This window comes from Pezoporus flaviventris, unplaced genomic scaffold, assembly GCF_033815535.1.
Source record: "Pezoporus flaviventris isolate CSIRO_AGI_PZ_B2104156 unplaced genomic scaffold, CSIRO_AGI_Pfla_v1 ptg000078l, whole genome shotgun sequence".
NCBI classification, from domain to species: Eukaryota; Metazoa; Chordata; class Aves; order Psittaciformes; family Psittacidae; genus Pezoporus; species Pezoporus flaviventris.
Genome location: NW_026892626.1, coordinates 16,644,803 through 16,665,641, shown reverse-complemented (window position 1 = coordinate 16,665,641; position 20,839 = coordinate 16,644,803). Strand labels below are relative to the sequence as shown.

At 53.6% G+C, this 20,839-nt stretch overlaps 1 protein-coding gene across 5 annotated transcripts in view; it reads left to right on the top strand.

The window, feature by feature from the left end:
- Positions 1 to 16,381, top strand: part of PEMT (phosphatidylethanolamine N-methyltransferase) — a 41,201-nt gene extending 24,820 nt beyond the window's left edge. For 2 of the 5 annotated variants that reach the window (XM_061473382.1, XM_061473383.1), the window contains exons 4-7: positions 7,016 to 7,161; positions 11,290 to 11,401; positions 15,117 to 15,191; positions 15,946 to 16,365. In XM_061473382.1, coding sequence (XP_061329366.1) covers positions 7,016 to 7,161; positions 11,290 to 11,401; positions 15,117 to 15,191; positions 15,946 to 16,000 — 388 coding nt within the window. In that variant the 3' untranslated portion in view covers positions 16,001 to 16,365. Of the gene's footprint in view, positions 1 to 6,542; positions 6,731 to 7,015; positions 7,162 to 11,289; positions 11,402 to 15,116; positions 15,192 to 15,945 lie in introns of those variants that run through there. The other 3 variants (XM_061473384.1, XM_061473381.1, XM_061473380.1) reach the window with 3 other exon arrangements.
- The last annotated feature ends 4,458 nt before the right edge of the window (positions 16,382 to 20,839 follow it).

Here is a 20,839-nt window from a genome sequence, read left to right as displayed (position 1 = left end):
TGCGGAAGCTTTCCTCAGTGCCAGCAATTTATCTGCGACCTGGTAGGCTTTATCCTCAGTGCTGTTAGGAGAGGCAGGCTCTCTCCCTGAATTCCCAGATCCAATTATGCCAGGGTCAGAGCTCATGGGTTGTTTAGTGCTTTGGGTGATTTCCCAGGTGCTCTGCTCTCAGGTTGGAATTTGCACGTGTATTTAAGAGCTTTGCCTTCCTGGAAGTGACACCAAGACCTGCGTTTGCCCCAGCCACAGCTTATAGCAGAGCCTGTAGGAAGGCTTGCGGTGAATAGGGCTGTGATTGAAGGCAGGCAATGCAGAGGGCATGTGTGTGTGGTGCTGGTGTCTGAGGGACACAGCAGGCTTGGGTTTCGCTAGGGAATGTCTCGGCAGTCTCTTGCATGTATTACACAGTCACTTGTTGTTTGGGAAGCCAATGCAAAGCCTTGTGACTGCCTTTAAAAGCCCAACTGATGGAAGGGACAGTCTCAGTTCCCAGTGGTCCTGCTGGCTCCTGGCTCACAGCGAGGCCCTGATCAGAGCTGCTGGGAGAGCCAAAGAGACCTCATTTGTCCCAGCACTACACCGTGCTTTCCCCCTGCAGACCCTTCAGTGCTCTACCAGCCCCAGCATCACTGCCTGTGCTCTATGTCATGAGCTTGTGAGTGCTCTGGGGGTGCCTTTGCTTGCACAGACCCTGAAGGAAACCACAAGATCAGCCCAGGGGGCTGGAAAAGCTCCTTTTGGACCCTGGGTTTGGAGGAGGGGCTCTAGAAGATGGGGCAGCTCACCCCCAGCAGGATATGAGATGCCAGCCCACACCAATGGGCCGAGGCCAGATGATAGCAATGTGAAGGTTTATTTTGCTCAGGTGTTTTGGCACGGTTGGGTTATTCCCTTGCTTTTCCTTGGCACTGCAGTTGGCCTGAATGGTGGCTAGCAGGCTCTGGATGCTCTCCAAGCAAAGCAAGCCCTTAACAGTGGGAGTGATGGGATGGTTTTAGCGTGGTCACCAAGTGCTGCAGTTGCCCTGAGGTGCACATGGCAGACTCGCTGCCTCCATTCAGCCCACCCTCCAGAGCTGCCCAGGGCTTAATACTCAGACCTTGAGAGGTTGTGCTGTTTGAGAAGGATTCATCCTGCCCCTTGGGGTTTGGCTGGCCAAAGGGGGTTCACTGATCATACAGCATGGGCACTGTTGTCTCAGTGGCCAGCGATGCCTGGAGGGATGTCTTACCCATTCCTGCTGGTTTGCTTTTCCCTTCAATTTCCCAGTCTCTTATACTCAAGCACATTGATGTGGGCAGGTTTTCCACCCCTCAGCCCCACAGAGGCACAGGCTATGTCCTACGCTTTGGCTGCCCGTGGTGGTAGGTGTTGCTTGCGCAGAGCTGGCTGCTGCTAGCAATCAAAAAGGCCACCTCGGGGGGTCCCTGCACCCCCAGTGCTGTAATCCAACCTTTAAAGCTCCTCTCTGCGTGCTCTGGGGACCTTTTGTGTGTGTGGGCTGCCAAGGAGCAATTGAGGAGCTGCAGGATGTCTCTGGGGTTTAAAAACCGGCTTCCTTTTTGCAGCTGTAGTTTGAAAGGCTCCAAGCTGGGGGCAGAGGAGGAGAGGGCAGAGCAGAGAGCAACACTGTGAGAGGGTTGGCATCGGGGCTGAAAGCATCCAGGACCTGTGTGGCTGCTTCACTGCATGCCCCACGCAGGGATGTGTGCAGGGTCCTGCCCCCAGCGCAGCACCGTGATGCTCTCACGTGAGCTTTGCTCCAAAGGGGTACCTTGGGTGGAAGGGGAGGGATGTCTTGTGCTCAATTAAGCAATTAGGTGTTTCCCAGCTCAGGGCTTCATTATCAGGCTTGGCTGGCTTCTGAGAAGCAATCCAGAATGACCTGTGACCAGCAGGGACCTGCTTAGTCAATGGCACAAGACAAGCATCCTTAATCGCTTTGGTGCAGTGATTTTTTTCCTTACAGCCCTGTCCTTTAAGCAAGGAGCAGGGAACTTCCATCACTGGAGCTCTTATCTATGAAAACAGTTCCTGAACTTTTGAACTGTTTGCACTGTGAGCGCTACCCCAATGGTTTATGACCATTATCTGGGTGACATGGGACGTGACAACCTTCACTGGCCTCCAGCTTGGCTCTCTCCTGCCTTACCATTGATACCTTTCCCTGCAGGAGCTCTACAATGAGCTCCCTCCAGACCCCTTTTGCACCTTATGAATGTCTCACTTGAAGGGTTTTGGGGTGTTTGTCTGAGCTGTAAAAGCAACACCCATGTGCACACCTGAATGGGGGCTTGCTGATGTCTTGGGGTACCTGGGGCCAGTGGGAATGAGCCCCGCAGAGGTAGAGTGAGGGCAGAACCTTTGGCAATGTGCTGAGCTGACGTGAACTCCTTTACTGATGCCACCCACTGGTTATTGCTTCCTCCATGGAAAGGCTTCTTGTTGGAGCTGATGCTTCCAAGAAAATGAATCTACCCTGAGATGGGATTTTGCACAGGGAAGGGGTTGCCTTGTCATTGCCTGGTAGTGCCTCTCAGCTTTACACTCAGCGGTACCATGGAATAAGCATGGTGTAAATGGCATTGATCCAAGAACCACAGGGCCTTTTGTGCACAAGTGATTGAGTTCAATGATGGGAATCAAGCCTGAAGGAGCTGATGTCCCCTCTGAGCCACCTCTGACGGCTGTCCGGGAAGAGCCCCATGTGTCCAACAGCACCTCCTCTTCCCACCAGCACCGCGGCCAGGCATTGGGATGGAGGAGAACAGGAAGCTGAGATGCAAGGTAGGAGGGGAAGCTGCCACAGCCCCCAGCTTGACCTAAATAACACACACAGACACACACACCCACCCCTGGTGCTGGCAGAAAAGCAAAGTCATTATTGGCAGCAGAAGCTGTGAAGATGATGACCAAGCTAACAATTGCTGGTGGTACCCGCAGCGTGGTTTGAGTGTTGCTGGGGTTGCTGTTCACAGACAAACAAGCCCTTTTGTTGCAGTATATGCTGCTGGGCACCACTGGATGGTTTTACCCCCGTTGCTTTCTTATTGCTGAGAGGAACAAAACCTCATGGTGTGTGTGGGGGGATGGACTGACATCCCATATGGGGAGCGTGGCACTGCTCACTGAAACCTCGGCCACATCCACCACCGCTGCTTCCTCGCTGCCTGCCAGCTCCTGGCCCAATTCTGCCTCAATTTGTTATTTGCCAGCCCCGGTTTCCAGGCTGATTTTGGGGATTAGGCAAAGGGAGCACTGCTGGGCTGCTCCCAGCAGCGACCCAGTTTGCTGCATGAGGTCTTTGCCCTCCTTTGTGGGAAAGGGATGACAAAATAGGCTTGCTGTGGGCCTGAAAATCTCAGCTTCTTTGTGTTTCCATGTTTGCTTTATGTTCCATGCAGCCTTTGGGGGTGTGTTTTGGGCTGCGGGTTTGGCAAGTTTTCTGGTGGTGTAATTCCTGTTGTCTGGCTGAATAAATCAGTGAATGTCCTCCCTGTGTCCCAGTAAGAGGACCTACAGCCCATTTCCCTCACTCCCACCTTCTCCCTGTGTGACATCTCCATCCCTGTCCTTCAGGACCGTTTTGAGTGTATCTTCCAGTTCATGTGGTTTATTATGTGGTAAACTAGAAGAGATTCAGATGGGACCAGGAAGAAGCTCTTTATGATGAGGATGGGGAAACACCGGATCAGGATGCCCAGGGAGGTGGTAAATGGTCCATACGTGGAAACGTCCATGGTCAGGTTGGACAGGGCTCTGAGCTGCATGATGTAGTTGAGGATGTCCTTGCTAATTGCAGGGGGTTGGCCTAGGTGACTTTTACAGGTCCCTTCCGACCCAAAAGGGGTAAGAAAGGAAGAGGTGATTCATGTATAGTGATGGCTGAGTGTCTGAGCAAGTGCATCTCTGTCTTGGGAAGGGTGGGCAGAACATTGCCCACTGCCTTGGCTTCCCCATGCACAACCTTGCTGCATGCTGAGTCAGTTGTGCAACCACCCTGGCTGCTCTCATGCTGCCGGGAATGGGCCAAATGTGCCAATTTGGCTAGGGCAGAGCTGATGGATTTGGGCTGGGGTGGAGAATGGGCACCTCTGGTGTCACGCTTCACGTTGGCAAGATGGGGAGATGTCAGGGGAAGCCCCGTTTCCCCCCTTTCCATTTGCTGAAGGCACCTTGCAGTCCCCCCCTTTCCCCACTGCCAGATGTCCTCGTGATAGCAGCCAGGGATGTGATTAAAGTAGGTCGCAGCCTACCCAGCCCTCGCTGCGCTGGGAAGAGGGATGCTCCTCACCATGGCAATGGCTCTGTTCAGCGCATAAAGCATTTCCAGGTACTGGGACAAAGCACGGCTTTAATTGGTGTCCTCTTGGGTGCCTTCTCCTGCAGCCAGAAATAAATGGCTGTGACAAACGTGATTCAGAGGCACATGGTGGAAGGGACTGGTTTCATGACAGATTGCCTGCATGAGTAGCTCCCTTAGCGAGGGAGATGGCCAACACCTTGTCCTCCCCCTGCCAGGGAGGGTGAGATGTTCCCCCGCCACCAAGGAGCAGTGGAGGATGCTGGAATAATTGATGGCTCCGCGCTGCTTGTCATGGCCCAAGCATCACAAATGCTTGCAAGGTTTATTTACCAAGACTCCTGCGCGCATCATGTTTAATGCAAATAGAGAGTGTGTTTAGGAAGATATAAAACATTACTAGAGGGAAAGGCAGTCCATTATCTCCGTGCAAACACCTCCCTCTCTAGCTGTAAGCTGAACAGCAGGGGACCGAACAAGACATGCTGATGAGAATAACTAATGCAGACCTATCCGACCATGAAAGGGAAGGATGGGATCATCTGGAACAGGGGAGACGGCTTTGCCAAAACAAACCACGTCATGTGCTGCTTGCAGAGCCTCGGAGGCTGATGCGCAGACAACCGGTTCCTGCTCTTGAAGCCACCTTTGTTCTTCTCGTGCTCTGAGGCCAAGTCAGGTCACTGGCATAGGGTAGAGGAGCCTCAAGGAGGTGAGGATAAGCAGCCTCCGAGCGCTGTGATGTCGCTGTATCTCTCTGCTCTGACATCTCTTTGCTGGCAGCTGGGATCCAGGGACCAGCTCAGTGCTGCTTTCCCTGCCTCCCCAAGGGATCATCAGCAGTGGTTTTTAATTGCTGTGAGATCCCTTCCTTGTGCTGGTGCCCTATGGGGGGGTCCTGGCCACATGCAGAATCAAAGCCCCAGCGCTGTGAAAAGGCATTAGCATCATCTTTTATGGGAGCAGAGACCTCCGGAGCATCCCTGGGGATGCTTTGAGAGCTCAGCCAGGCCAGCACTGCTCAGGCAGATGGTCACATCCCTGCAGAGTTGCTTTCCTCCCAAACCCAAGCATCACTGGTGGCAGGGATGTGGATGTGGGCTTCCTCATAGGGGAGACTTGTGTCACTTCGAAACAAATAGCAGGGAGATGATGTAAAGGGTTGTGCAGCTGCTGCTGCTTCATCTTCCAGCCGGATTTGTGTGTTCCCATCAGGAATGATTTCCAGCCAAACCGACACGAGCCTGGTGAGCACAGGGAGGTGTGATGGGTGCTGGAGGAGGGCCAGCCCCAGGGACACGGGCCATTCCTCTGCCTGTACTCAGCTCCCTGGAAACCCGGATTGCCCTGTGATGTCCAGCATGGAGGGCAGAGTGTAAATCACCAAGGCTGTGTTCCTGCTCACTCCCAAGCACATTACATTTACGCTGTGTTTGGTTTCCTTGCTCCAGTCCAAAGCGAAGATGAAACGGCTCGCTCCAAGGTCCTAAGAATTCCCCGGCAGTAGAAAATCTAGTAGGAATGAGCTCTTAAGGAAAACACCATCCAGGTCCCTAACCCATGGGGTTGAAATCATGCTGGCCTTTGCTTGGTGTATGTAACTTGTTATCTGGCCTTTGAGCCTTCAAAAGCTGCGTTTCCAGCCGGTTGTCCATCACCCAGGCGGGGTCTGTCCCTCTCAGCTTTCATGTGGGCAGTAGAGAAAATCCAGGGATTTGCTGGGCATTAGAGGGGAAAAAACTATCCCAAGCCCTGCAGGTAACATCATGGAAGCATTTTCCAGCCAAGGAACCCAGGAGCAGCTCTCATTGCCTGTGCAGTGGTTGGAGGTACAGCAGCCCTGTTATTCCACTCGAATCTCAGCCTCCTGGGTGCTCATTAAAGAAAGGCTCCAAGTTTCCTACCTCGTGTGTCAGCAGCATGTGGAGAAGCACTGTGTGCAGCTCTGCGGGGCTGTTACCTCCTCCCCCTGTTATTAATGGGCATTTCTAATCACAGCACTGTCTCCTTTGTAGTCATCCGCTCGCATCGGAGCTGTGCGGGGTGTTGAGCCCTGCTCCAGGCAGAGTTCAAGGGGCTGAAAGGAGAAAGGGGGTCACGATTACTCCGCTCACAAAGGAGTGTTTGGAAGGTCAGAGCCGAGATGCCTGCACAAGCCTGGAGCAGAGAAGCTGTGTTCTCACTTGGAAATGTGCTTCCTTAGTATTTTCCTACCGCCGTTCCAGTCCTCCCCCTGATGTGTCAGGCTGCAGCCATGAATCACTCCTGGGCACGTGGGGAGCACGTGAACACTGCAAAATATTTGGATGGAGAGGAACGGGGGTGGGAGCATGAGATAACCCAGCCAATTGTTCCCAGCTCTTCCAAGTCCTGTGCCCAGGCATCACAGCCTCCAGCATTGGCAAGGGGGTCTTTCCAGGGCTTCTGGTTATGGTGAATGCTGGGCTTTGGTGAGCAAGGCAAAGCAGTTCAGTGGGGTTGGTGTTTTCCAGGAGTGAGCAAGGGTTGCAGGTAGAAAGAGCAGCCTCAGGTCAAGCCCTGGCTGCTCACAAGGCTTTGGCTCCTTGCTTCTCCCATTGGGAGGTTGAGTTGGTGCAGAGACCTGGTGAAGCATCCTCCTTGCCAGCATCCTCTCCCAAAGCTGCCAGGGAGAGGTGGGTGATGTTGGTAATGAGCTGCTGGTTTTAACAGCCCTTTTTGTCTCCCCAACAGCTTCACAGAAGCCATGAAGAGCCAACCAAAGCTGGAGGGCTTGGACTGCCACTGGGCCTATTACTTGGGCTTGGTCATCTTGGCTGTAGGGACCTTGTTTGTCATCACCAGCTTCTTAGCACTGGGATTCACTGGGACGTTCCTAGGTAAGCACTAAAACCTCATCAGCTTAACCAGCAGGTGCATTTAATCCTTGCAGGGGTTGTTTGGTAGGGCAAAGTCCTTCAGAATTCCCTCGCTCGTGCCTTCAGGGCTGTTAGTTTTGGTCTTGGCTTTATGATACCAAAGCATGATCTAACCATGCCATTACTGGCTTTATACAGTGGCATGTGCCCAGAAGCAGGACCTCATTTGCTGTTCCTTCTGCAGTAAACCTGCCGTTGGCTGACAGATTCTTTTATCTACCACTTAATGGCAAGAAGACGTTTTCCACTGTGCCTGTTTCACGTCTAGTCATTCTGTTAGTGCTGTTGACTTTAAAACCATGCCAGTATGTGTGGAATTCATCAAAATAGAATAGAGACGGCAACAATAAATAGATGAGGAAAGGGGGGCAGCTCCCGCTGGCTCCAATAACGACAGCCCCACTTTGACACCGCGTTTAGGCTGTGCTTTTGCAAGTGCTTTACAAGCCAAATTCAATTAGCTCCTGCAGCGGCGGCAGGAAGAAGGGAGGGAGGGAGGGAATAATCCTTCCTGGTTTCAAGCGGACCTGCGGACAAACAGGGTGAGTTGGCCAAGATCCCGCTGCCAGAAACAGAGCTCAGCACTCCTCAATGCGTGTCCTCAGCCATCGGTCGTGCAGCCACTTGGTGCATCCCTGTCCCTCAGCTACCACTGGCATCCTCCACCTGCAGCCCTCAAAGGAGTGATGCTATGCATGAAGAGGGGTTGGGCACAGGAGTATCCGCCAGCAAGAGCTGCTTCGATGCTCCTGAAGTGCAGCCAGGACTGGGCTTGTTTGCGTAAAGCCTGATTCATCCCACCAGGAGGATCCACTGGACTTGAACTGCTGGGAGAAAACCAAACACGAGTGAGTCAGGCTCAGCGTAAGCAGGGAGGGTGGCTCTGTTCTCTGCTCTGCGTGGCTGGTGGCTCCCATGTCCCCTGCGGCAGGGAAGGGGAAGGTGGCAGTGGTCCCTGTCGGGCACTGTTCTTCATCCTCCCTTGCTCTCCCTGTCACCAGTGCACTGGCTCCAAGCCTTGCATGACGCAGCAGGGAGTGAGGCCAGCTCTTTGTGCTAGCTGGGGCACGACGGCAGCAGGGCAGAGCTGAGTCAGGGTAGGGAGATGCCAAGACCCTGGCTGGCTTGGGTTCTCTGTGCCACAGAGGCGTGGTCAAGCTGGAGCCTCATAGAGCGTCCATCCTTGGACTGATAATGGCTTCTCAGCTCCATGTAAGCCCCCACGAGTCCAAGTCAGCAAACTTTGGATGGAGAATGCTCTTCAGGGTGGTTTCTTACCCAGCCACAGGGAAGACACAAAGGGTCTGCAGGTATCCAAGGATCTCTGAAGAGTCAAGGCTGGATACAGGGGCTTGGAGCAAGCTGCTCTAGTGGAAGGTGTCCGTGCCCGTGGCAGGGGGTCAGAACTGGATGAGCTTTAAGGTCCCTTCCAATCATTCTGTTACTCCATGATTCATATTGGATGTTCTCTTGTTCAGGACTCCATTGGGACTGCTACTTCCAGTGTCTTCCTGCACAGAGGGTGTTATGGATGTGCTGGCACTGCAGGAGGAGCAGGGACCCCAGCAGCGATAGCCCTTCTGACTGCAGGTAGCAAAGAGCTGTGCTGCTTTGGCAAGAAGGGAGCATCCAGCTGCTTCTCACAGTTGATACCTGAGCTCAAGTGAAGTTATGGGAGCACCTTGGACAGCCAAACACTCCAAACCCTACTGGAACAGCAGCTGACTCTTTCCATTAGGGTTTTCCTACAGCAGTGAGGGCTGAACCAGGCAGGGCACAGACACTGCCATCAGGGCTGCCTGTTACATCCCTCTTGAACAGCGCATTTAAGCTTTGGGTAGGCTACAGAGCCTTTGTCTCTTGAGTGTGGGCTAAACCGTGCAGCAGGAGCCACGTTAGTCAAAACCTTTCCGTGCCACCCCATCTCCCATGCAGCAGCCCTGACCCCAGCCTCTGTTTGCGGTGGCTGGATGCACCCCTTCATCCCAGCAGCCTTCTCCCCTGCAGAGCAGTGCTCCTGGTGTGCTGTCTCTGCGCTGTGCCCTTACAGGGACTGGAGCATCAGTTCACTCTGTGCCCCATTTCCTGACAAACATAGGCTTGGCTTCCTGGAGGGCACTGAGTGGTGGCTCTGCCCATCTGAGCCCATCTGTCTCACTTCCAAGCATGGTTTCTTCCAGTGCTGACTTGACCAAAGTCTGTTACTGGGCTATGGTGAAGCTGGTGGAGAAGCAGAAGTGATGCTTCAGCCCAGGTCCAGCTCTGGGTACCTTGCAGAGTGCATCAGATGGCTTTTTGCTGCTGTCTGCCCTGAGCAGTGAGCTGGTGACACTCACCTCCAGCAAAGAATAACCCAAATTACATGCCAAAGTCCCTCAGCCTGACAAGGAGCTGATTCCTGATTTGAGGTGGCACAGATGATGCCCAGGCTGATGCTGTGCAAAGCAGCACAGCCCTTATTAGCACCTGCCTGGATGTAAAAACATTGCAGGTCCTCTCTGGTGATTGTGTCCTTTGAATTGTGTGGGTTTAGAGGTAGGGTTTGCATTGGAAAAGCTTGTGTCCTGGGGGAGCAGCCTGCTCCCCCCAGCTGCTGTGTGCTCTTGCTTGCAGGGAGCTTGCCCAGAGGATCCGCAGCCCCACTGGTGCAGGGTACAGATAAGCCCCATGGATCCAGAGCTTTGTGCAGCCCTCTCCAGTGCCAGCATCATTTGGGGAGCGAGGCATTCAGCCCAGAGGCGAGGGCAGGCAGGGGATAATGAAGCATTTTGACACATAAAAAAGCACAGAAATGGGCTGTGGCAGGGGGTGATGTGTTCTTTCTCCCGGAACAATCTCGGAGATGCATTGCCAAGTAACTGTGAGAACATATAGTATGAATACGAGGCAATTATCTCACTTAGTGGCCTGTAGTTAAAGCCCAAAAGCATTGTCTAATTGGGCAGGCGCTGTTTATTAAGGATAAGAAATGTTTTTGCACCATGTGAGGTCAGAGAAATTACACCACGATCCAGGTAATAATCATAACCTTGAATAGTTTGCACTCTGTAATGCCTTTTATCTGGATTTCCAAGCACTTTCTCACCATACATTAATCCTCACCACCCTCTGCGCTATAAGAAAGACTGATATTATGATCGGCGCACAATAGCGCTGGGAGGGATGGAGGGAATTTGCCCAAGGTCAGGGAACAGGCTGGCAGCAAACCTGGAACACGATGCAGGGTGATGGCAGCTCCTGGGCTGATGGATCAGCACCGCTCCTCACCTGCATCTCGTACAATGGACATGGAGCAAAGTCCTTTGTGGTCCTGCTTGTGAGACCAACAGGAGTCAGAGATGCGCAACCCGGTCCTTTCCGTCCCCCAAAAATGCTGCTCCCAACCTGCACAACATCTCCTCTTTTCCAGGCTCCTTTCAGGAGGGTGGAAGGATTGCTCCGAGGTAGGTAGGAAGCTGGTTGGGTGCTGACAGCTCTGAAAGCTTCCCTCATTACCGTTGACAATCCCCTATTATCATCACCATCGTGTCGATAATCGAGTGTTTTGTAGGCAGAGGTGCTATTTTCTGACGTTCTGAGAAATTCTCTGCACTGTGAGCAAAGGGTGACACTAAATGAGGGCATTTGGTGATGGTGCTGGTCATGATTAGGGCATCTCGAGAGACCATTACAGCGCACTGGGCTTATTTCCCCATTAAATGGATTTGATCCCATGCACTTGCTTCCTCGTCAAGTGGCATCAGACAGGCGGTTTTCGGATGAGAAAGGCAGAATCAGCCAGTTGGGACCTCGAGAGCTGCCTGCTGATGAGGGACGTGGCTGCCATAACCTCATTGCAATGCACAGAGCTCCCTCGTGGGCAAAGAGCCATTCCTGGAAGAGCTGATAGGCACAGAGCAAGCAGCCAACCTATTTGTTGCTGTTCCCTCAGCCTGGCAATCGGCAGCAAAACCCCTCCTTTGCCTTCGCTCTGCAGCCCTGGCAGGGATGCCCTGTGGCACAAGGAGGGTATCATTGTGCCAGCACCCCCCCCCCTTGCACCTCCCAGCTCCATGGTGCTTAACCAGAACCCCTCTGTTTGCTCTCTAGGTGATTACTTTGGCATCCTGATGGAGGCAAAAGTGACCAGCTTCCCCTTCAGCGTCCTGGATAATCCCATGTACTGGGGCAGCACAGCCGTCTACCTGGGCTGGTCTCTCATGTGAGTACATGCAGCATCAGGGGACAGAGATGCACTTAGCTTTGGCAGCCAGCAGCAGCATGGCAGGGAACGTGCCCCATGCCAGGACTCCTCACCTCCTGGCTATTTCTGGGCATGCAAAATCTGCTGCTGCCATAAAAGACTCACGGCATTAATAGTAGGGAAACAAATAACAGCCGGGTGCTGAAAGGGGAAAGGAAGCATCAGCAAAGGCTCCGCAGCGCAGTGAGGTCCTTGGCAGGCTCTGCACGTGGAAAAACCAACAGGCAGGGCTAGAGTCATGCCGGGTGTCACTCAGCAGGGGCAGGGCACTGATACCAGGGATCAGGGAGGCCCTGTAATTACCTCTGGGAAAAGCAAAACAAGCCAACACACCCTTTCCCCCACCAGCACGGTGATAACGCTTCCGAAACACTCCTCATGTGATACAACACAGCTTAATAGCCTGCTTAGGAGGAAATGAATAGGCTGTAATTTAGCAGCAAATGAGCAATGTATTCTGTTCTGTGTAACAAGTTTTATGTGGTTTTCATTTGATCTCACATTTTATGTATTTGCCCAGGAGGAAAACCAAACCCTGGTTGTGTTCCCTTGGGAGCCTGGAGAGTGTAGTGGGCCACTATCGTAGAATCAGGGATTGGGTTGGGTTGGAAGGGACCTTAAAGCTCATCCAGCTCCAAGCAAGGACACCTTCCACTAGAGCAGCTTGCTCCAAGCCCCTGTGTCCAACCTGGCCTTGAGCACTGCCAGGGATGGGGCAGCCACAGCTTCTCTGGGCACCCTGTGCCAGCACCTCAGCACCCTCACAGGGAAGAAAGGAATGGGGCAGAGCTGGGGCAGGAGGAGCCCCCCAGCACCACACCACAACCAGCACCACCACCCTAAAACAGTGCAGAAGGAGGAATTAGACCAGGAGGAATTATAAAGTGAGTTTAAGATCAGCATCGTATCGTTTCCTAGGACCTTTATGGAACCCACTGAGCTCTCCTGAGCTCTTTATGACACAGAAATCTCCTCTTCACCCCCGCGAGAGAGCAGCCTTGCGTGATGCTTGCTCTTCCACTGCAATCACAGGCAAAAGCAGCTCGAGACAGCGTTGTAATTGCCTCCTTTGCCTCGTTCAAAGGCTGCCACAATAAAGGGCAGCGAGGCACGATCAGTAATTGCTCTGAAATTGCTGGAGCTGTGCAAAGCGGCACCGGGACAGCGCCCGCCTGCCCTGGGGAAGCTCTGCACAGCCCTTCCCGTGGTGTGGTTTGGAATCTCAGCTCATAGAATCACAGTTACTGAGGTTGGAAAAGACCTTTAAGGTCGCAGAGTCCAGCCATTGACATAATGCTGCCAGGGCCAGCACTAAACCATGTCCCCAAGTGCCACGTCTACGTGTCTTTTAAATACCTGCAGGGATGGTGCCTCCACCGCTGCCCTGGGCAGCCTGTTCCAATGCTTGACAACCCTTTGGGTGAAGAAGTTCTTCCTAATATCCAGTCTGAACCTCTCCTGATGCAGCCTGAAGCCATTTCCTCCGCTCCTATCCCTTGTTACTTGGGAGAAGAGACTGATCCCCTCCCTCACTACATCCTCCTTTTGGGTAGCTGTAGAGAGCGTAAAGTCTCCCTCAGCCTTCTTTTCTCCACACTAAACTACCTCAGTTCCCTCAGCTGCTCCTCATCAGACTTGTGCCCAAGGGTCCATAAGACCCTTCACCAGCTCCATTGTCCTTTGGACATGCTCCAGCTCAGGATGCTGAGGTTTATTGGGGAGTCCAGGTCTCTTTTGAGGTCCCGGAGCTCTCAGAAGACGTTAGGTGCCCGAGCTGACGTCCCAGCTCCGTGGCAGTGGGAGGGATGCCGGAGGAATGAGCCTGGTTCTGGTCAGACCTGGCACATAGAGCATATCTGTCCTCCTTTGGTGATGTATCACACTCGATATCGTACCATCAGAGCCCAAAGGATTGATTCATTTTCCTCCGTAAGGGCACATAGCACAGTACGTAAGCGAGCCTGGCAGCGCACCAGGCAGCCTGCCTTCCTACTCCAGTCCAGCCTTACAAGCATCTCATGGGGTGAGAGCAGCTGGTTTCTCCCTTGCAGGATGCTGCAGCTATCCCCAGCTCAACTAACTGCACCAAAACCATGTCCACCACATGCACTGGAGAAGGTCAGCATGAAAACAAGAGCTCCAGGAGGAAAGGACAAAGCGGGTGTCCCACATCCAATATCCAGGACCAGTAAGGCTGATGGGGAAGGATGCAAATCCCTCCTGTTGCTTTTACAGGCAACCCGCAGCCTTGGGGAGCTGCAGCAGGATTGGGGACAGACTTCTCACCCCAAAAAAAGCCCTACTGAGGCCATGCAATCTTTGTGGCTGATTCATTGTCAGCACTGCTACAACACTGAGCTGTTGCCCAATGAGTAGGGCTAGCTCCTAAGAGGAGAGAAACAACTCACCCAAATGCTTCTCATTGCCCGTGTCGAGCAGCCTCATTTCTCCTGCAAGACAAATGGAGCATTAGCTGTTTGGGGACAGCTTTGTGTATCTCTGGTAGGGAAGTGTTTTAACTCATGGCAACAGGCTGTGTAAATCAGAGCTGGAGCTGCAGCCAAATGATGCAATTAGAGGTCTTGCTGTCAACAAACAATCATGCAAATTTGTTCTCTCTGATAGGAATCAAGGAGGAGACATGACTAAGCATGTAATAGCAGGGGGTTGGGAGGGGAAGAAGTTGCCCAGTGCTTCCTAATGAGGGAAAGAACTTAGTGCAGAATGGAAACAGTGCAAAGGGGAAGATTTGTGTCTGGCTCTCCAGGAACTGATTAGACCAAGTGGTACCTGAAAGCGGGTCCAGGCTGAGGTTTAGGTTGGTCTCCCTGAAGGCATGTTTTCACAAGGCTTGCAGGGTGTTTATCCTCACCAAGGACCAGCTAAGTTCCTTTTTGTGCTGACAACCAGCTCTTGTCCCCCTCTGAGCTGCAAGCAGCAATTAAAGGCAGTCAGCAGCATCCTCATTAAGGGCAATGCTTGCAGCCAGTAGCAGGAGGTGCAGGATGCAGAAAGGGTGTCTGGGGGATGTGGTGCCTGTGGTGAACCAGACAGCCAGAGCCCTCGAGTGCCACAACCAGACAGTGCAGCGGGTGGCATCGGTCCCCTATGCCTGGCCTTGGGAGGTGTAGGACGTGTTCCTGTTCCTAAACACCTTGGAATGGATTTAAACATGATCCAAGCCCCCAGCCCCAACGCAGCACCCACCCTAGCACCCTTCATGGGGCAGGTATGGACCTCTCCATCCCCATCCCTGCAATGACTCAGTGCCATTGGGGTGTCACGGTGCCATACACTGCTCCATCTGCCAAGTATCTCCCGCGCCCTTGGTGGCCCATCTTCCTGTGCACATCAGGCACTGCCCTTCCAGCACACTGGATGGGAGCCAGAGCCATATGTAAGCAGCTGCTCAGCTATTAAACAGCTTTATAATCTCAGGATTTAGCATCAAAGCAGAAGCTCTCTTAGCAGAGGCGTGCAGGGATCAGAAAGGCTGGGGAAGAGGCTTTGCCAAGGAACATCTGTCTGAGACAGTTAACGTTAGCTATACAAACCCAGCCCTTTTAGTCACGTCTGTTTAATGAGGAAGAGGGGAGCCCAGCCTCTCATTTCACTTTCTAAACCAGGTCTTGCATAAGCCCTCCTACTCACCTGCTCTTCTCTTTCAAAACAGGCACGCAAGCCCAGCTGGCCTTTTGCTGACAGCAGTCGTGGCAGTGTCCTACACAATCGCCACGCTGTATGAGGGGTGAGTAGCTCTGTGCCACTGAAGAGCTTCCAGTGATCCCAACCAGCCTTAACTCGTGAGGTTTTGGGGAGCAGCACAGGCAGGGATGGGGTTTTCCAATGGATTCAGCAGGGAAGAAGGAAAACAAGAGGATCGTTTCTCAGTTGTTTTCACAATGGGCAGATTCCACCCTGCAACTGTTTGCTGAGTTATAGGAACATAGATGCTGGGGTTTATTCCTATCAAAAGGAGATGATCTTTCCATTCTGGTGCCTGTTTCTGCTGATACAAGAGCAATAAGGAAGGCAGTGAGAGGATTCATTCTGTCATCTCAAGAGACCCTGCAAGAAGAGCTTGTATTGTATAGCTCCTTGCATGGGCTTCTCTCCTGTTTGGTGCCACAATAGCTCGGCAGCCCAGGACAGAGCAGCCCTGAATTATCCCCAGGAGCAGCAGTAGTACTTGAGCATGAAGAGTCTTTTGTGTTTGCAATAGAGGAGGAGATGCAAAGGGAGGTGAGGATGCTCGGTGCGCACGGGGAGTCTGAGCGTGTGCTGAGCCTCGTGCTGCTTGGTGCAGGGATGATCCCAGCTTGGAGCCCGGAGAGATGGAGCCAGGGATTGCCATAGGGATAGTCACAGGCCAGCCTGCAAAGGGCAGAGTTTCTGGGTCCAACAGAAAGCATGCAGTCATCTTTATATTAATTTCCCCCCCCCCCTTCTTTTGCCCCTCTCTCGTGTCTCTGCCCCCTCTCCCCCCAACTTCCCAACTACAGGCCCTTCACAGAGGAAATATATCGGCAGAAACAGAAGGGAGCCAAGAGCAAGTAGCAAGAGGTATGTTTGCCAATGAGCATTGCAGCAAGAGGGGCTGCTTCACACCTAAGGGCACGTTAGATGGGGATGGGAGCACCCCCTCACCCCTTCCCAATGCATCCCTGCCCAGCCCTGCCTTTCCCAGCTCCTCCAGAGCCCTTCCTGCCCTTCCCCATGGATTTGAGCTTCCAGCCTCCACAAAACCCCATACAGTAAGGCTTTACACAGCAGTGATTGTGGCTGCCTCTTGACACTCAACCCCCAAATTGCTTTGATTATATACTTGAGAGTGCGAGGGCAGGATGCTGGGGAGCTCTGAGGCTCCAGCTTAGTCTAAATCAGGCAGAGAAAAGCAGTTATTGCCCACGGTAGGTGCTCCAACAAGCAGCAAGGATGGTGTGAGAGGGCATGTGAGGCATTACCCCACAGGGAAATAGAGCATCCCTGTTCCAAGGCTGCTCCTTGCCCCAGCCAGGAGCATTTCTGCACATGGGCACCCCAGAAACTCCTTTTGCTTTGGCTTCCTTTTGGTTGGAGGGGCTGGACAAGCCCAAGTGCCATCACAGTTGAGGTTCTGGCAGCCCCATAGCCTTTGCCCCAACCGAAGATGCTCTAGCACATAGGTGAGGTGCTGTAGGTGAGGTCTCTAACAAACTCATGTCTCTCTGCCTGTTGCAAAGCAACGTCTCTGATACCTCGCTCAGCGTCCCCACGCTGGCCCGTTTGCCCGTTTTCCTACTGAGATGTATCCTGTGATTAGCCCAGCACCCCTTAATGAGCCAACTGAGCACCCCGCAGGATTGGAAGCAAGGGGAGGAACACCTCCTCGCTGCAGGAGATGGAGGTCCCTGTCCCCAGGTCTCTGTCCCCATTGCCGGGTCACTGAAGGTGGGACCTCCCAGCTTGTTACTGGAGATCTGCAGGGGAAGAAGCAGTTCAGCACCAGCCCTGGACTGGAGGGCAAGAGGTGATGGAGACACTGGGACCTTTCTGTAAGTAACCTCTGAGAGTGGGGAAGCACCAACTGAAGATGCTGCTGAAGAGCCAGGGGAAGAGAAAGGCTCAGGTGAAGCAATGGGGAGGGCTCAGGAGCTCCTGACGTGTTCAGGCATGGCTGGAGAAGGAAGAAAGGAAAAACTGCTGTAAACCCAAAACCTGCTGTGAACCCAACAACAAACCCTCTCTCTTCTGGGAGAGGGGAATTTCCCCATCCAGAGCTGTGGTTTCCCGCCTGTAGCATCTCCACACTATGTGGAAAGGTGACTGAAGAGCATGAAGAAGTGAAGGAACAACCTAAACCACCACCCAGGGGTGATGAAGGGCTGGCAGCCATCCATGGGGAAACTGCAGCATGGAGAAGACCAAAGGGAAGAGTCAATCCCCGTCTGCGCCCTGCAGATACCCCATCCTTGGCCGTGTCCATGCCCTGGCTCCTTCCTTTTCCCACATGAGGGTCCTGCCTTCCCTTCCCCACCACCCAGTGCCTTCCAGCTGTTTCCCACTGCGATGGGAGGGAGGGGAAGGGCTGCTTCTGCCTTTAGCACTGCACAGCAGCCAGCTATGGATCTGCCCCTCCAACCTTACCACCAGCCTCTGCAAGTCCCAAAGAGCCCGGTGCTGGATCCTGCCCTGAATGAACGCATCCCAGGGGTGATGCTCCAGACCCTCAGGCTCAGTGTTTACAGATTCCCAGAACAGTTGGAGAAATAAGCTGTAAATGACCAAAAAAGAGGCAGTGTGAAGCTCCCCCTGCACTGCTGCTGACTCTCCGGGATGCGGTGTCGCATCTCAGCATCACGATGCGGTACCACATCTCAGCATCACGTTGTCCCCTCCACAGAGGGTCCTCCCTTTTCTCAGTGTCACCTCACGGTCCCATTTCCTCTTGCTTTTGCATGTTGTAATTCACCCTTCGGGCATTGCTCAGCAGGAATTAAAAGCGTTGGTTTCTTTTCAGTCCAGCCTCTTGTTTCCTTGGGCCGAGCTCACGGATGCTGTGTGTGTGTTTCCTCCCCATCACACAAGGATCTGTTTTAATCGCCATCCCCTCAACTTTCCTCTTAAAGACTTGGGCATAGTGGTTTATTTTTAGGTAAGTTTCCTCATCCCCTTCCACCGTTAATGTTTATAGACTGGGTTTAAAGAGCCCAGTGCCCATAGCAACCAGCACGGCGAGGATACGTTGCATTAGCCAGGCAGTTTATGTCAGAGTTGCTCGCCCTGGCTCCTAGTCTCTGATGTAAATAAACTTGGCTTTGTTGATAGGTGAAATCAGTATTGAACCAAAGAGCCACGTGCTTGTTTGGGAAGGATGACTCTTAATGAGGTCGCAGCAAGGGCTATGTCTGTGCTGTCTCATTCCCAGTCTGGGACCACGTACACCTTTCCCTAACCATATCACAAGGCTTGGGGGGGGTCTCCATTTGTGCCATTCCCATCCTCAGCCCACATCTATCACCATAAACCCCAGCGATGGAGCTGCTTCCTCTCCCGTGCCCACAGCATCCCAAAAGCATCAGGACCTGCTTCATGGACGCCTTCCTCCTTTTTCAAACCTAATCCCAACCCAACCTTTCCCACTTCCCAACCACTCCAGGTCAGCACAAGGGGTTTTGCTGGGGCTGTGCCAGATACATCCGCGTTTTCAGTAGCTCTTCCTGCAGCAGCCAGCAGGGATTAACGTGTCTCTGCCTTCACAGCCCCAGTTCTGGCTGCCGTAGAGCCGGAGTTGGACGTTTCAGAGGCATCTGCTCTGTTCCCTAAAGCAGATCCGAGGAGCTGGAAGGTGATGTTCAGCTCATCTCATGGGGTCCAAGCCCACATTCCTCCCTTGGGGGATGCTGTTGGCTCTGGCTGGGGCCAGTCTTCGGCAGTGCTGTGCTGCTCACTAGGGATGGGAGGAGGAGAACACAGAGACACTGTTATTTATATTGCTTTATGGTATTTATCAATGAGGGATTAACAGCATTGATTCATCTCCAGTTACCTGATGTCTCGAAGAGTTTGAGGTTACAGAGGGTGGGGATGAACCCTTCAAGCTGAGCACCACCATTGGTGGTGCCGCAGGACCGGTGATGCAGGGATGGACACCGTGATCTCTGGGTCAGGATGTGAGACTCCTGCTGCATCCAGAGGAGTCTCTGTGCCATCAGACCCCATGGACCAGGCAGCTGCAGTCCCAATGCCATGCTGGCATGGGGGGGGGATCATCCCTCTGCCTCTTGGAGAGGCATCGAGCAGCAATGGGGTCCTAGGAGATGTGGTCACGGGAAGTGTTTTCCTAACTTTGTGGCTTCAAAACGCAGCCGTGGGTCCCTGGGAGCTTGGCAGGGAGGTTGTTTGCAGCCTTGGGAGATGCCACACGTGAGGCTGGGTGCAGATAACGCCTCCCTTGATGTTTGGGCCATTGCTCCAGAGCAAACACCGGGGAAGGGGGATCTGGTTAAATCACAACTGAGCCTGGCGGGGATGGATGGGTCACCGAGTCCTCTGCGCTGCGCTGCCTTGGGTCGCCCTGTCCCACAGCCCCCAGGGTGGCTCTGCCACCCTCATGCTCTACGTGGCTCCTCTCCCTAAGCTGCGTGTGATGTGTTCTGGAGGGTGAGGGATCCCCCATACAAACCCCAATGGCCCCAGTGGTAGGAGCATGGTGAGGGGGCAGCACCATGCTCAGGGGAGACCTTAGAGCAGCTCCAGTGCCTAAAGGGGCTCCAGGAAACCTGGAGAGGGGCTTGGGACAAGGGACGTAGGGACAGGCCAAGGGGAATGGCTTTAACCTGCAGAGGGGAGACTGAGATGAGCTCTTAGGCAGAAGCTCTTCCCTGTGGATGGGGCTTGGAGCAAGCTGCTCCAGCGGAAGGTGTCCCTGCTTGGAGCTGGATGCGCTTTAAGGTCCCTTCAACCCAAGCCAGGCTGTGATTGATGCAGAGAGGAGCCGGGCTCGGTAAACAGCTCCCCACTGGAATAAACCACGACATGGAAAAAGCAGCACATTCCTGTGATTCCTGTTTGGAGCTGGGCTCCGAGGAGGAAGCGGCGCAGCGTGGCAGCGCTCCGGGCTGTCCCGGCGGCCTTTTGGTTGTGCAAGCTAAAGCAAACAGCCTCGTACCTCGTCCTCTGGCTCGTGGTGGGAGCTCCGTGCGTAAAGGCCCCCGGGGTGGAGGGCGGTGTTGGCTGGATGCGATCCCTGGCCGTGATGTGAAGGGCAGCGGGGATGTTGGACCTGGGATGCTGCTGCTCTCCCGGCACTGAAGCATCCTCTGGGCATCCATGGGGAGTGCCTGCAGCTGCAGACCCCAGAGCAGGAGCTTGCCGTGTGGCTCGATCCCTGCTCTGCTGAGGTGGGACAAATCCTGGTCCTGCCCTAGGTGCTGGTTTGGGCTCCAAGGCTGGTGGTTTCCCACCTGGAAACAGCTGCTTCTCGGGGTAATCCTCCCACTGTGTTTCTTTGTGGGTGTTTAAAGCTCAGACTGTGTTCCCTGCACTTCAGGGACGGGGGGAGCGGTTTATTCCCATGTAAAGGTAAGTCCTGGCGTGTCTCCCATCTGCCTTCTCTGGATTGAGGGGTCCCTGATAAAGCATAGAATCATGGAATCCCAGCCTGGTTTGGGTTGGAAGGGACCTTAAAGCTCACCCAGCTCCAACCCCTGCCATGGGCAGGGGCACCTTCCACTAGAGCAGCTTGCTCCAAGCCCCTGTGTCCAACCTGGCCTTGGGATGGGGCAGCCACAGCTTCTCTGAGCAAGTCCGTGCCCAAACTGCCCCTTCCAGTGCCAGTGTCCCTGGATGCTCAAAGCTCATCTTTGCTGGAGGCAGACGAGCATCTCCCCTGCTCACCAATGGCTGTGTGTGGGT